General features: G+C 38.3%; 1 protein-coding gene across 4 annotated transcripts in view; it reads right to left on the reverse strand.

Annotated features, from left to right (window-relative positions):
- Positions 1-13,349, reverse strand: part of PPP1R21 (protein phosphatase 1 regulatory subunit 21) — a 61,825-nt gene that overhangs the window by 17,518 nt on the left and 30,958 nt on the right. For all 4 annotated transcript variants that reach the window (XR_014710837.1, XR_014710838.1, XR_014710839.1 and 1 more), the window contains exons 10-16: positions 12,763-12,864; positions 12,588-12,676; positions 9,792-9,928; positions 8,868-8,960; positions 6,266-6,393; positions 3,346-3,498; positions 1,311-1,403 (exon numbers count right to left, since the gene is read on the reverse strand). Coding sequence is in view for 1 of the 4 variants with exons in the window: in XM_084623295.1 (XP_084479421.1) it covers positions 1,311-1,403; positions 3,346-3,498; positions 6,266-6,393; positions 8,868-8,960; positions 9,792-9,928; positions 12,588-12,676; positions 12,763-12,864 (795 nt within the window). In the remaining 3 variants the exon portion in view is untranslated. The remainder of the gene's footprint in view (positions 1-1,310; positions 1,404-3,345; positions 3,499-6,265; positions 6,394-8,867; positions 8,961-9,791; positions 9,929-12,587; positions 12,677-12,762; positions 12,865-13,349) is intronic.

Here is a 13,349-nt window from a genome sequence, read left to right on the forward strand (position 1 = left end):
CAAATTAAACTTTGTTTAGCTTCCTCTTGCCCCAGAGCTTCTCCCAGCTTACAGATCCTCTATGACACTTCATAATTCATTTTTTCCTGCTAGTGACCATTTAAGATGCATAGAATGCATATTTTAAATTCCAAGTAATCAAATAGTAGATGGAATTAAGAATCCCTGCAGATAAATATACTTTTACATAATCTTACCTCCTGAATGCAGGAATACAGTAAGAATGGTAATGCCAGATCAAACACACCATACATCTGAGAATAAGAGCTAAACACACATTTGTGAACTGAAGGAGGACACAGTTGACTGGAAAGTAAAGTTATGAGAAATAGTACAATGTCCAAAATATCATTTATTTAAAAAACAGAGAGCAAGAAATGACCAAATTGAACAGGAAATGCTAAACACATACTAGACGAAATTGCATACATTTTGCGTTTCTTGCCAAATTAAGTATTCTGTAAAAAATAATCTGATCTCATGTTTACAATGGAAAATTAGCATAATGCTGCCGTTGAAGTGGCCTATCCTAAAGTATTGTGTTATGGGAAAGAAAACTCCACTCTTTCTGGATACTGTTTGGCTGTAATACAGAAACCTACTGTTCACTGTAAAGTGAACAAATGGGAAATCTACAATCCAATCTGAAGTCTCAAACTGAGGAGGGACATTTGTTTTATCAAGTAACAACCCCTCTGATAATTTCTTGCATAACACTGCAGCGTATCATTCTGAGGAATAAGGTACTCATCCTGAATCAAAGTATTGTACAGCTCTTTATTTACTTTGTCAAATGGGTTTCAGTATTTGGTGGTGCAATGACAACATTCTAATTAAAAATGTAACTTCAGGTGGGTGATAAGTAATTAGGTTGTCTCATCAGTTCTTCCTTCTCAGAAGCGCACGCAAACTTCATTTTAGTGACCAGGCACAAGTTTCCATCTTTGTAGTTTGTGCTAGGCTCAAACCAAATCAAATTCCCTTTTCCATCCCACATCTATAATTCCAGAATTCTCTTTACTAAGAGGTTACGACTGTCTTCCTACTACAGGAATGTGAACTAGACATTCAAATGAAGAAGGCTCAAGACAAGTTCTCCCTAATAAGAACAGATTTTATACATCAGCTTGCAACTAATTACAGAAATGGTGAAGTATAATCTGTTAGTGTTTACAGATAAAAAAAATGAAATTTTAGATGTATTTATAACGTACTAATTTGAGTTAGTCTGTGTGACCTTTAGACATAACACTTTTTTCTAATAAAAACAGTGTGCAAACACATATTTGTCAACATATATACAACAATACCTGCTGTGCAAGACCTTCTCTACTTTCTGTGGAACTCAGAAGAACTCTGCGATTGGCCAAAGCCTCTTCATAAGGCACTGAATCCGAACAGGGCTATAGCCAAAGAAACAGCAAAAACTTTCACAGTAAATCAGGTTATATATTTTCCATGTTCTTTTTTTGTTCTCCTCCTCCCTGCCTCCCCACTGTCCTTAGAATCATCACAGAATATCAGGGTTGGAAGGGACCTCAGGAGGTCATCTAGTCCAACCGCCTACTCAAAGCAGGACCAATCCCCAACTAAATTATCCCAGCCAGGGCTTTGTCAAGCCTGACCTTAAAAACCTCCAAGGAAGGAGATTCCACCACCTCCCTAGGTAACCCATTCCAGTGCTTCATCACCCTCCTAGTGAAAAAGCTTTTCTTAATACCCAACCTAAACCACCTCCACTGGAACTTGAGACCGTTACTCCTTGTTCTATCATCTGAGACCACTGAGAATAGGATAGATCCCTCCTCTTTGGAACCCCCTTTCAGGTAGTTGAAAGCAGCTATCAAATCCCCCCACCTTGCTAAAAACAAGGTGAAGAGTTCTGCTTCGCATGTTTAAAATTTCTTTCATTTGGTTTCCCTATCTGCTAATACAAACCACTTGGGTCTCCAAGGAAGGCAAGATGATTAGTACAGTACACATGCCACTTAGGACATGTCTGAAGTCTGCTTAACTGGGACATCCCCCAAGGAATCAATGTAAGCTTTTTTGGGAGATTCAATGGTACTTGAATCTTTTTGTTTAGCAGGGTTCATTATTTGCAAAAAGAAAAGGAGTACTTGTGGCACCTTAGAGACTAACACATTTATTTGAGCATAAGCTTTCGTGAGCTACAGCTCACTTCATCGGATGCATACTGTGGAAAGTGTAGAAGATCTTTTTATACACACAAAGCATGAAAAAATACCTCCCCCCACCCCACTCTCTCCTGCTGGTACACATTGTGTCATACACATTGTAAGGAGTCTCCTTACAATGTGTATGACACAATGTGTACCAGCAGGAGAGAGTGGGGTGGGGGGAGGTATTTTTTCATGCTTTGTGTGTATAAAAAGATCTTCTACACTTTCCACAGTATGCATCCGATGAAGTGAGCTGTAGCTCACGAAAGCTTATGCTCAAATAAATGTGTTAGTCTCTAAGGTGCCACAAGTACTCCTTTTCTTTTTGCGAATACAGACTAACACGGCTGTTACTCTGAAACCTGTCATTATTTGCAAAGCACTTTTTCATCCTTATATACAAATTTTGTGTTTCCACTTTATACTGTTTTTGTCAGTTTCCCTCTCTACTGTATTTCTTTGAAGGGACTGGCAATGGTTAAACTTCACATTCCACATGTATGTTCCTGGCTAGTCATATGGAAAGAACAAACCACATACACAGGTGGGCTACCTTTCTAGCAGCCTTGCAGCTGATCCTACTGGTGAAACTGGGCAAACAGTTAAGATCAGAACTTGCTCTCAACCCAGGGTGGTCTGCCACCCGCACCCATCAGACAACAGCATTACAGTAGAATCTCAGCGTTACGAACACCTTGGGAATGGAGGTTGTTCGTAACTCTGAAATGTTCGTAACTCTGAACAAAACATTATGGTTGTTCTTTCAAAAGTTTACAACTGAACATTGACTTAATACAGCTTTGAAACTTTACTATGCAGAAGAAAAATGCTTTCCCTTTATTTTATTTTTTTAGCAGTTTATGTTTAACACAGTAGTGTATTGTATTTGCTTTTTTATTATTTTTGGTCTCTGATGCTGCTCAGTTGTGTACTTCCAGTTCCAAATGAGATTGGCCAGTTCATAACGCTGGAGTTTGCAACTCTGAGGTTCTACTGTAATATTAAAATGGTTCTGATAACCATTAATTCTTGTTTCATGGGGGAGGAAAGTCCATTCCATATGGCATCCTGATTAAGAGGATTCTATTGTCTAAGGTAACTGAATTAGACACTATCCTTTGCCTTCTCTCCTTGAATGTAAATGTTAGCTGAACACACACACCTTCTTTAAAGATTTCATGTAGGCAACTGCTTTCTTCTTGTACTGGAGCATACATTCAGCTGATAGAGGGCTCATGAACTCTGTCCCTCCCTTAGGCCCATAGCTCAATGAAGCAGTGAAGTGGTCTAAGTTGTTGCTAAAGAATGAGGCAATCTAGACAGGTCAAGAAAGATTTTTTACTTTAAATAAAAAACAAAAAATGGCAGAAACAACAAAAGAGCTACTTCAAAAGAGAAAACAGTCATGGAACTGAAGTTCATAGTAAAATTACAAGTACAAATTTATTAGGGGCTTTACAAAACTTACATATTGCACAGGCATGAACTAAACAAAGATCATTCGCTATTGTGCCTGCTCCCCTATTAAGTATGTATCTTTGGCAGTACTGCGATGTATCACAACATTAGCAAACTAATATGCAAATAGCTTTTTAAAAATGGATCTAGAAATTTTAGAATATATCAGATCTTTACAAGAACTGTCAAGCAATTAAAAAATTAATCGCAATTAATCGCACCGTTAAACAATAAAAATACAATTTATTTAAATATTATGGATTTTTTTACATTTTTGAATATATTGATTTTAATTACACAGAATACAAAGTGTACAGTGCTCACTTTATATTTATTTTTTATTACAAGTATTCACACTGTAAAAAATAGTATTTTTCAATTCACCTAATACAAGTACTGTAATGCAATCTCTATCATGAAAGTTGAACTTACAAATGTAGAATTATGTACAAAAAACTGCATTCAAAAATAAAACAATGTAAAATTTTAGAGCCTGCAAATTCACTCAGTCCTACTTCTTGTTCAGCCAATTGCTCAGACAAACAAGTTTGTTTACATTTGCAGGAGACAATGCTGCCCGTTTCTTGTTTACAATTTCACCAGAAAGTGAGAACAGGCGTTGTAGCTGGCGTTGCAAGATATTTACGTGCCAGATGCACTAAAGATTCATATGTATCTTCATCTTCAACCATTAGTCCAGAGGACATGCTGATGATGGATTCTGCTTGATAACAATCCCAAGCAGTGCGGACTGACGTGTTCAATTTCATTATTTGAGTCAGATGCCACCAGCAGAAGGTTGATTTTCTTTTTTGGAGGTTCAGGTTCTGTAGTTTCTGCATTGGAGCGTTGCTCTTTTAAGACTTCTGAAATCCTGCTCTATACCTCATCCCTCAGGTTTTGGAAGAGGCTTCAGATTCTTAAACCTTGGGTCAAGAGCTGTAGCTATCTTTCATAATCTCACATTGGTACCTTCTTTGCTTTTTGTGAAATCTGCAGTGAAAGTGTTCTTAAAATGAACATGCGCTGGGTCATCAACCAAGATTGCTATAACATGAAATATACGGCAGAATGTGAGTAAAACCAGAGCACACATACAATTCTGCCCCAAGGAGTTCAGTCACAAATTTAATTAATTAACCGATTTTTTTCTTAATAAGTGTCATCAGCATCGAAGTACGGCCTCTGGAATGGTGGCTAGAGCATGAACGGGCACACAAATGTTTAGCATATTAGCACGTAGTGTGATGGGGCAAGGCCAGATGGCTATGGAAAAGTAGTGGGATATACATATATTAGCTCCAGGCTAAACAAATCCCTGGTACCAGGATAAGTGAAATGGCAGCTGCTCCAGGTCAATTAAGACACCTGGGGCCAATTAAGAACTTTCCAGAAGGCAGGGAGAAGGCTAGGTTGATTGGGACACCTGAAGCCATTCAGGGGCTGGCTGAAACTAGTTAAAAGCCTCCCAGTTAGTCAGGTGGGTGTGCATGTCAGGAGCTGTGGGAGGAAGTTGCGTTGTTGGAGAGGCTGAGAAGTACACACCATATCAGGCACAAGGAAGGAGGCCCTGAGGTAAGGGTGAAGTGGAGCTTGAGGAAGTGAGGGCTGCTGAGGGGGAAGTAGCCCTTTTAGAAACATAACATGTTTCCCTGGTCAGCTACCATAGCTGATACTATTAGGGTCCCTGGGCTGGAGCCCGGAGTAGAGGGTGGGCCCGGGCTCCCCGCCCACCCACCTTTGCCCCCTGATTAATCACTGAGACTGGGAGACAACAGAGACTGTGCAAGGAAGAATAACTTCTCCTCACCTCCCTCGCTGGCTTATGATGAAAATGGCTCAGTAGACTGTGACCCTTGTCTCTAGAGAGAGAAGGGTTACGTGGAGGGTCACAGTGAGCCTCTGAGGCTAGCGAAATCTGCCAGAAAACGCGGGACCCACGGAGGCAAGGACAGAGCTTTGTCACAGTAGATACCTTGCAATGCCAGCTACAAAAGTGCTATGTAAATGCCTGTTATCACTTTCGGGTGACACTGTAAATAAGATGATGGCAGCATTATCTCCTGTAAATGTAAACAAACTTGTTTGTCTTAGCGATTGGCTGAACAAGTAGGAGGACTGAGTGGACTTGTAAGCTCTGAAGTTTTACATTGTTTGTTTTTGAGTGCAGTTATGTAACCAAAAAAAAAAAAAATCTACACTTGTAAGTTGCACTTTCACAACAAAGATTGCACTGCAGTACTTGTAGGAGGTGAACTGAAAAATACTATCCTTTGTTTATCATTTTACAGTGCAAATATTTGTAATAAAAATATACACTTTGATTTCAATTAAAGTACAGAATACAATATATGAAAATGCAGAAAAACCATCCAAAATATTTAATAAATTTCTATAGGCATTCTATTGTTTAACAGTGCGATTAAAACTGTGATTAATCACTATTAATTTTCAAAATCACAATTAATCGCGTGAGTTAACTGCAATTAATCGACAGCCTTAATCTTTACATACTTTATAAAGACCTCAAGATACCACACGAGTTAAATCTTTGAGAAAAAGTGAGAGATTTTAAACACTAATTTAGGTTGAAACCATTAGATTTTGGCTAGGAAACAAATTACCTTGCCTGCTCCACTTGTTAAAGCCACTACTGAGGACAAGATGCAGTCATTTGTTGTTATAAGTTTCTGTGTGGCTGTTGGAAGCTCATATTCTAAGGCAGCTTTCTGACTGTAGTGCTTGGAAATCTCTAAATGAAAACAATTACGTTGTGTTAATTGTCTAAATACTACATAATATTCTTTCCTATACTCCACCCTTAATTGCTATCAATTAAGAGCTAGTGGATGCTGGGCACTTCTGAAAATCTGACCCTAAATGAATTGCTCAAGGTTGCAGCAGCTCACGAGCACTAGAAAGAGGGACTGTTGTGACAAATCTGTGCCATGGAAAAAAAATACATGCTAGAAAAGACTCTTCCAATTTCAACACCTAGCTACTTTTTATGAACTAGATAGATAGATATGAAACCCAAAACATTTCAGCAGCTTTTCACCATCCTAATGGTGCAACAATTTCTCCTCCTCTTTGTGGTTATTTTTGTTCAGCAAGGAATCTTCAGGTTAGTCTCTTTCAATAACATATCCTCTGGTGCCCAGTAAACCTATTGTGTCCATCATTGCTTCAATGATAATTTGTCCATTTTGTAAGTGCGTATTGAAAACAAAAATAAAATTACGATTGAACTAATGATCTCCAGTAGAACCAACCTTTAAAAACAGGAACTGCAGTATGTAGTAATAAACTGCAGAAATATTGCTAACAGACTGAACAATGGAAATATCTCTGACAATTATAGAATGAAAATATTTATACAGTTGACTAGAGTTACAGTATAAAAATAAATCAACTAAATTTACCTTCTTTCCTTTCGCACCAATAATCTCAATCGTCTTGGTTCTAGAAAGAGTTCTAACAGGTTTGGCATTTTGTAAAGGCATTTAAAAATTTTAATTAATCCCCCCCCGATTAGTTACCAACTAGTACTAATAAAAAAAGTCAAATACAATACAGTTTGTTTGCACAATATAGCGATGTCTTCTATACATCATTAAATTATACCTTCTGTGAAAAAGTCAGCGGAACAGTGTCAAAGCTGAGCACCTCTCAAGTTTCTCATTTATTATACATATTCTAGTTCAGAGAAAACCCCCAGCTCCATCCCCTCCACGGAGAAAACTGTTAGGAAAATTCCAGTATCAGATGGTTGAGACTCTCCATCAGCTGGGATGTTTATGACGATGAGCATGCACATACACATACATTTCATATGGGAGTGGATGGGGGGGAAGCAATAGACATGGAATATTTTGACTTTAGTAAAGCTTTTGATACTATCTTGCACGTCTTTCTCATAAACAAACCTAGATGGTGCTACTATAAGGTGGATGCAAAACTGGTTGGAAAATTGTTCCCAGAGAGTAGTTATCAGTGGTTCACAGTCATTCTGGAAGGGAATACCGAGTGTGGTCCCACAAGGATAAATTCTGCGTCCGGTTCTGTTCAATATCTTCATCAATGATTTAGATAATGGCATAGAGAGTACACTTATAAAGCCTGCGGACAATACCAAGCTGGGAGGGGTTGCAAGTGCTTTGGAGGATAGGATTAAAATTCAAAATGATCTGGACAAACTGGAGAAATGGTCTAAAGTAAACAGGATGAAATTCAATAAGGACAAATGCAAAGTACTCCATTTAGGAAGGATCAATCAATCACACACATACAAAATGACTGCCTAGGAAGGAGTACTGCAGAAAGGGATCTAGGGGCCATAGCAGACCAGAAACTAAATATGAGTCAACAGTGTAACACTGTTGCAAAAAACCAAAAAACAAACATCATTCTGGGATGTATTAGAAGAGCAACAAAAATTATTAAAGATTGAGAAAACATGACCTATGAGGGAAGATTGAAAAAAAAACGGGTTTGTTTAGTCTGGAAAAGAGGAGACTGAGAGGGGACATAACAGTTTTCAAGTACATAAAAGGTCGTTACAAGGAGGAGGGAGAAGAATTGTTCTTAACCTCTGAGGACAGGACAAGAAGCAAATGGGCTTAAAATTACAGCAAGGGAGGTTTACGTTGGACATTAGGAAAAGTTTCCTGTCATGGTGGTTAAGTACTGGAACAAATTCCTTAGGGAGGTTGTGGAATCTCCATCATTGGAGATTTTAAAGAGGTTAGACAAACACCTGTCAGGAATGGTCTAGATAATGCTTAGTCCTGGCATGAATACAGGGGACTGGACTAGATGACCTCTCAAGGTCCTTCCCAGTCCTATGATTCTATAGGAGAAAACATGTACATTTCACTGTCCTTCCACTCTGCATGTCAGTTTCATTAGAGGAGCAGAGCACTGAAACCAGAAGAAACCTGCTCTCTGAAGCACCCAGAGCATTATTATTGTCTATTTTAATACCCTGCTTACTAACAAGAATGAAGGCGACAGCCAGAACAGTGGAGGCACCTCAATAGGCGTACACAAACCTGCAAACTAAAATTATGTTGGGTGGTCTAATTTTAGGTCTTTCGGCCTTTAACGTAACCCTTTACAAGCTAAATTACTGGATGTAGATATATTTAGCCTTACTTTCAAAACCAGGCATCCAACATAATTAAGATATAGCCCATTTTAAATTGCTTACCCCTCGTTTATTCTCACCTTTCATAACATTATGAAATCCATGAAGACCTGCAGCAATGTGTGTGAATACTGAACTGTAATTTGGCTGAAGCAGCCCTTCTGGTTTTATACCTAAAAACCAAGGAAAAAAGTTGACAAGTCTACATTCAATGATCAATTTAAAATATATTCAGAAACCAGATTACTTTCAGGGTTTGATGGTGGAAATATTTGCAGGTTTTATATTTAGCACTGAGGAAGCAAGACTTCTGTTAACTGAACCAAGCAAGTCAGACGTCTAAACTTTTTAGATTTTGCTCAGACATTGCAATTACACCAGAGTATTTTGGTTTGGAAAAAATCAATTCAATATGTAGTGTGAAATCTACACAGCTGTTGCAATATCTGTTAGTATCCAAGATAATGGTTATTTTTACCAGGAGCCTTTTTGTGTCTCTAAATGTTAGGGTCAATTCAGTGATCAGTTACACCTCATTTGCGGCTTCTTTTACTTTGCCACTATATATTTCAATGTTTATTTTACAGCATTAAACTGACGGTTAAGTGATTTTTTGTGTTTCACTTACATACTACGATAGTTAGAAAGATACAATCCAAACAAACTTATAAGGTATTTTGTTTGTGAGAGGGGAAGCCGTTTGTTTTGGTGGTGATGAGGAAGTGAAAGAAGGTTCTGACCTAATAATTGAAGACTGAATGCTCTCATACTGGCTTAAAAAGCCTACAGAAGACATAAAGGAACAAATGATAATTATACTACAAAAGCTCATAGCCCATTTCATCTTTGTTCTGTAAACAGCATTTAACATGCAACACCTATAGCTTAGCCAGTGCATTATTATGTCCCGTGAAGACCTATTTTTTTGTTTCATATTTGCATATTGTTGGTTCAAAACCAGGAAGCATTAGCATCCTTTATATTCCAGTAGATTGGACACTTACTTGGTAAGACAATAAGACTAATGTATACGTGTAACTTCTCAAAGACTGCAGTAATCTTCTTCATATCATTGTGGAGCTCCAGATTCCTGGCTCTTAAAGCAGCTGTGCAAAGAGAAGATTCACACTCTTCTTCCAAACTAGGAATATATTAATTTATTTTTAAAGTAGTGAGTATCTTGCCAAACAAATGCATAATTTTCATAATCAACAGGATAAACATTTCAGCTGCTGTTTAAATTTTGAGTCAGAGAAGCAACGAGAAAGAAAAAGGAGCTGAGAATATTATTTCTTTATAAGAACATAAAAAGGGCCATAGTGGGTCTGACCAATGGTCTAGCCCAGTACCCTGTCTTCCAACAGTGGCCAATGCTACATGCTTCAGAGGGAATGAACAGAACAGGGCAATTAAGTGATCCATCCCTTCTCATCCAGTCCCAGCTTCTGGCAGTCAGAGGTTTAGGGACATCCAGAGCCTGGATTGCATCCCTAACCACCTTGGCTAACAACCATTGATGGATCTATCCTCCATGAACTTATCCAATTCTTTTTTGAATCCAGTTATACTTTTGGCCTTCACAACATCCTCTGGCAACAAGTTCCACAGGTTGCCTGTGCGAAGAAGTACTTCCTTGTGTTTGTTTTAAACCTGCTGCCTATTAATTTCATTGGGTTACCCCCTAGTTCTTGTGTTACATAAAGAGGTAAATAACACTTGCCTGTTCATTTTCTCCACACCATTCATGATTTTATAAACTTCTATCATATCCCCGTCTTAGTCATCTGTTTTCTAAACTAACCATTCCAAGTCTTTTTAAATCTCTCTTCATATGGAATCTGTTCCATACCCTAATCATTTTTGTTCCCCTTCTCTAGATTGTTTCCAATTCTAATATATCTTTTTTGTGATGGGATGATCAGAACTGCATGCAGTATTCCAGGCATGGGAAAACAAGGGATTTATATAGTGTCATTATATTTTCTGTCTTATTATAGATAGCATTCCTAATGGTTCCTAACATTGTTAGGTTTTTGAGTTTGTTTTTGGTTTTGTTTTTTTGGGGGGGGGCGGGGGGGGAGAGAAGGGGACACCTTGATTGCTGCTGCATATTGAGCAGGTGTTTTCTGAGAAATATCCACAATGATTCCAAGATCTCTTTCTTGATGGGGGTCTAAATTAGTTGTTACCACTCATTTTGTACACATAGCTGGGATGTTGTTTTCCAATGTGTATTACTTCGTATTTATCAACACTGAATTTCATCTGCCATTTTGTCAAATCCCTTTGTAACTCTTCAAAGTTAGCTTTGGACTTAACTATCTGGAGTAATTTTGTATCACCTGCAAATTTTGCCACTTCTTTGTTTACCTCTTTTTCCAGGTATCATTTATGAATATGTTGAATAGCACAGGTCCCAGTACAGCTCCTTGGGGAAGCCCACTATTTACCTCTCTCCATTGTGAAAACTGACCATTTATTTCTACCCCTTGTTTCTTATGTTTTAACAGTCACTGATAATTGAGAGGACCTTCCCTCTTATCTCATGACTGCATACTTTGCTCAAGAGCCTTTGGTATGGGACCTTATCAAAGGCTTTCTGAAAGTCCAAGTACACCATATCAACTGGATCATTCCTGTCCACATTCTTGCTGACACCCTCAAAGAATCCTGATAGACTGATGAGGCATGATTTCCCTTTACAAGGGCTGTGTTGATCTTCCCCAGCACATGGATCAACGAGGAGTACTTTAGACAATTTTAGATTAGTCATAACCTATGAATAATGGAAAAAAGAGGTTTTTTCCATTCCAATACCCACCATATTGGTACTTCATTTTCTTTGCTGTTAATGACTTATTTATTATTTGTAGTATCTTAGCATCTAGTAGCCTCAGGCATGGACCAGGACCCCACTGAGCTAGGCAATGTACAAACAGAATAGAGACAGTCCTGCCCCAAAGATCTTATAATCTAAGTATAAAACAAGAGACAACAGATGGATACAGATAGATGTGAGAGTACAAGGAAACAATGAGAAAATGCATTCTCGGGAAGACAAATTACAGAACTATCAGTGGGGAGAGGACTGTCAACTATCAAGCTGAAGATAATCCATCTGTCCCTTCCCCTATCCCACAAAGTGATCAAGGGTGTTTTTGGGGAGGGGCTGGGGGTAGGACAAGACCATCTCCTCCTTTCTATACCTCCTAGCCCATACCCCAGTTTTGAGCATTATTTTGACGGCACAATCCATATCCCTTCCAACCCACCCAATGGGGCAGGAAATAAGATCTTCACAGGAATAAGGAGAGAAAGAAGACAAACTGCAAAGGGGACAGGCATGTGGCTTTGTTTTACAGGTACAAATTCGAAGATGCCATAAGTATTGCATGACAAATATCCAAGCCTGGGGCAGACCCAGGAAATCAATGATTTCAGTAAACAACCTCATGAAGTGATTCCACAGTTACCAAGTCTCACGGATTTAATCACAAGATTCACAATATTTGTTATTTTTCTCAAACTCACAGCGGCTGCAACTATGAGAACTTCAGCTTTCTTTTTTCAAATGTAAGTTTCTAGGCCTCATGGTTGCAGAATAAACCTGGCAAGAGTGTCCCAAATGCTGCCTACTGCCTCAAAAGTCAGAAAGCACAGAACACCCTAAAATATATTTTTTTTAATCTCATGTTTTTTAAGCCAATTACATGGTGTTTTGGGGGTGGGCTAATGACTTTTCAGGCGTTGGGGTTGGTAATACAAGCTAGAACTCTTAACAGATTTCAAGAGGAAAATACCTTTTTAATTGATAAGGAAGAATCTTCCTGAGAAAACATGTGTAGGAAGTTAAATGTTCAGAAAAGACCTTCAATTTCACAGTTGTTTCCTAAGGAAAAGATAACCAGATTAAAGAGCTATTTGCACAGTAAAGGTTTACTTTTCATCTGGAAAAAATATGATCAAAAATATTACCAGCACAGTAACAGTATCTTCTGTAATACTCTCAAACAAATGAAGCATTCCTTCCTCCAAAGGGCGAACATAGGATGCATTTTCATGAAGATACTGTGAGAACTGAATACAAAGATGTTTAAGTGGTGCTTGCTAGTAAAGATTACAAATTGCTCAAAGCTGACAGATGAATATTTAACATTAATATAGCACTTGTCATTTGTGAAGCACTTTGGGATCCTTCACAAAGGTATACACCCCTACTGATAGGCAGCCATCTCTGAAAAGCACCATACCCTGACTATTTTGGGGAGGAAATGACACTGGAAGCAAATTCTGGTCAGGGATACTGGAGCAAATCCCTTAGAAAAGGAAGATGGAATTTTTAAATGGCTACGCACAGTAGTCAGAACCTCTATCTCCCTAAAGCTCACTTACAGAAAAGTAATGAGCTGCCTTAAAAGCAAATCTTCATTAAGAACCCTTTAAAAAAAGGTGTTCTGACAACTTCCCCTTCAAAGAGGTCTCCTTTAGAACAGTGCTTTTAAGATGTGCATTATTAGGTTATGAACCCATTATGATGCATAAGAATAACACTGGCTTTCACC

This window comes from Lepidochelys olivacea (genome assembly GCF_965140295.1).
Source record: "Lepidochelys olivacea isolate rLepOli2 genome assembly, chromosome: 3".
Taxonomy (NCBI): Eukaryota; Metazoa; Chordata; order Testudines; family Cheloniidae; genus Lepidochelys; species Lepidochelys olivacea.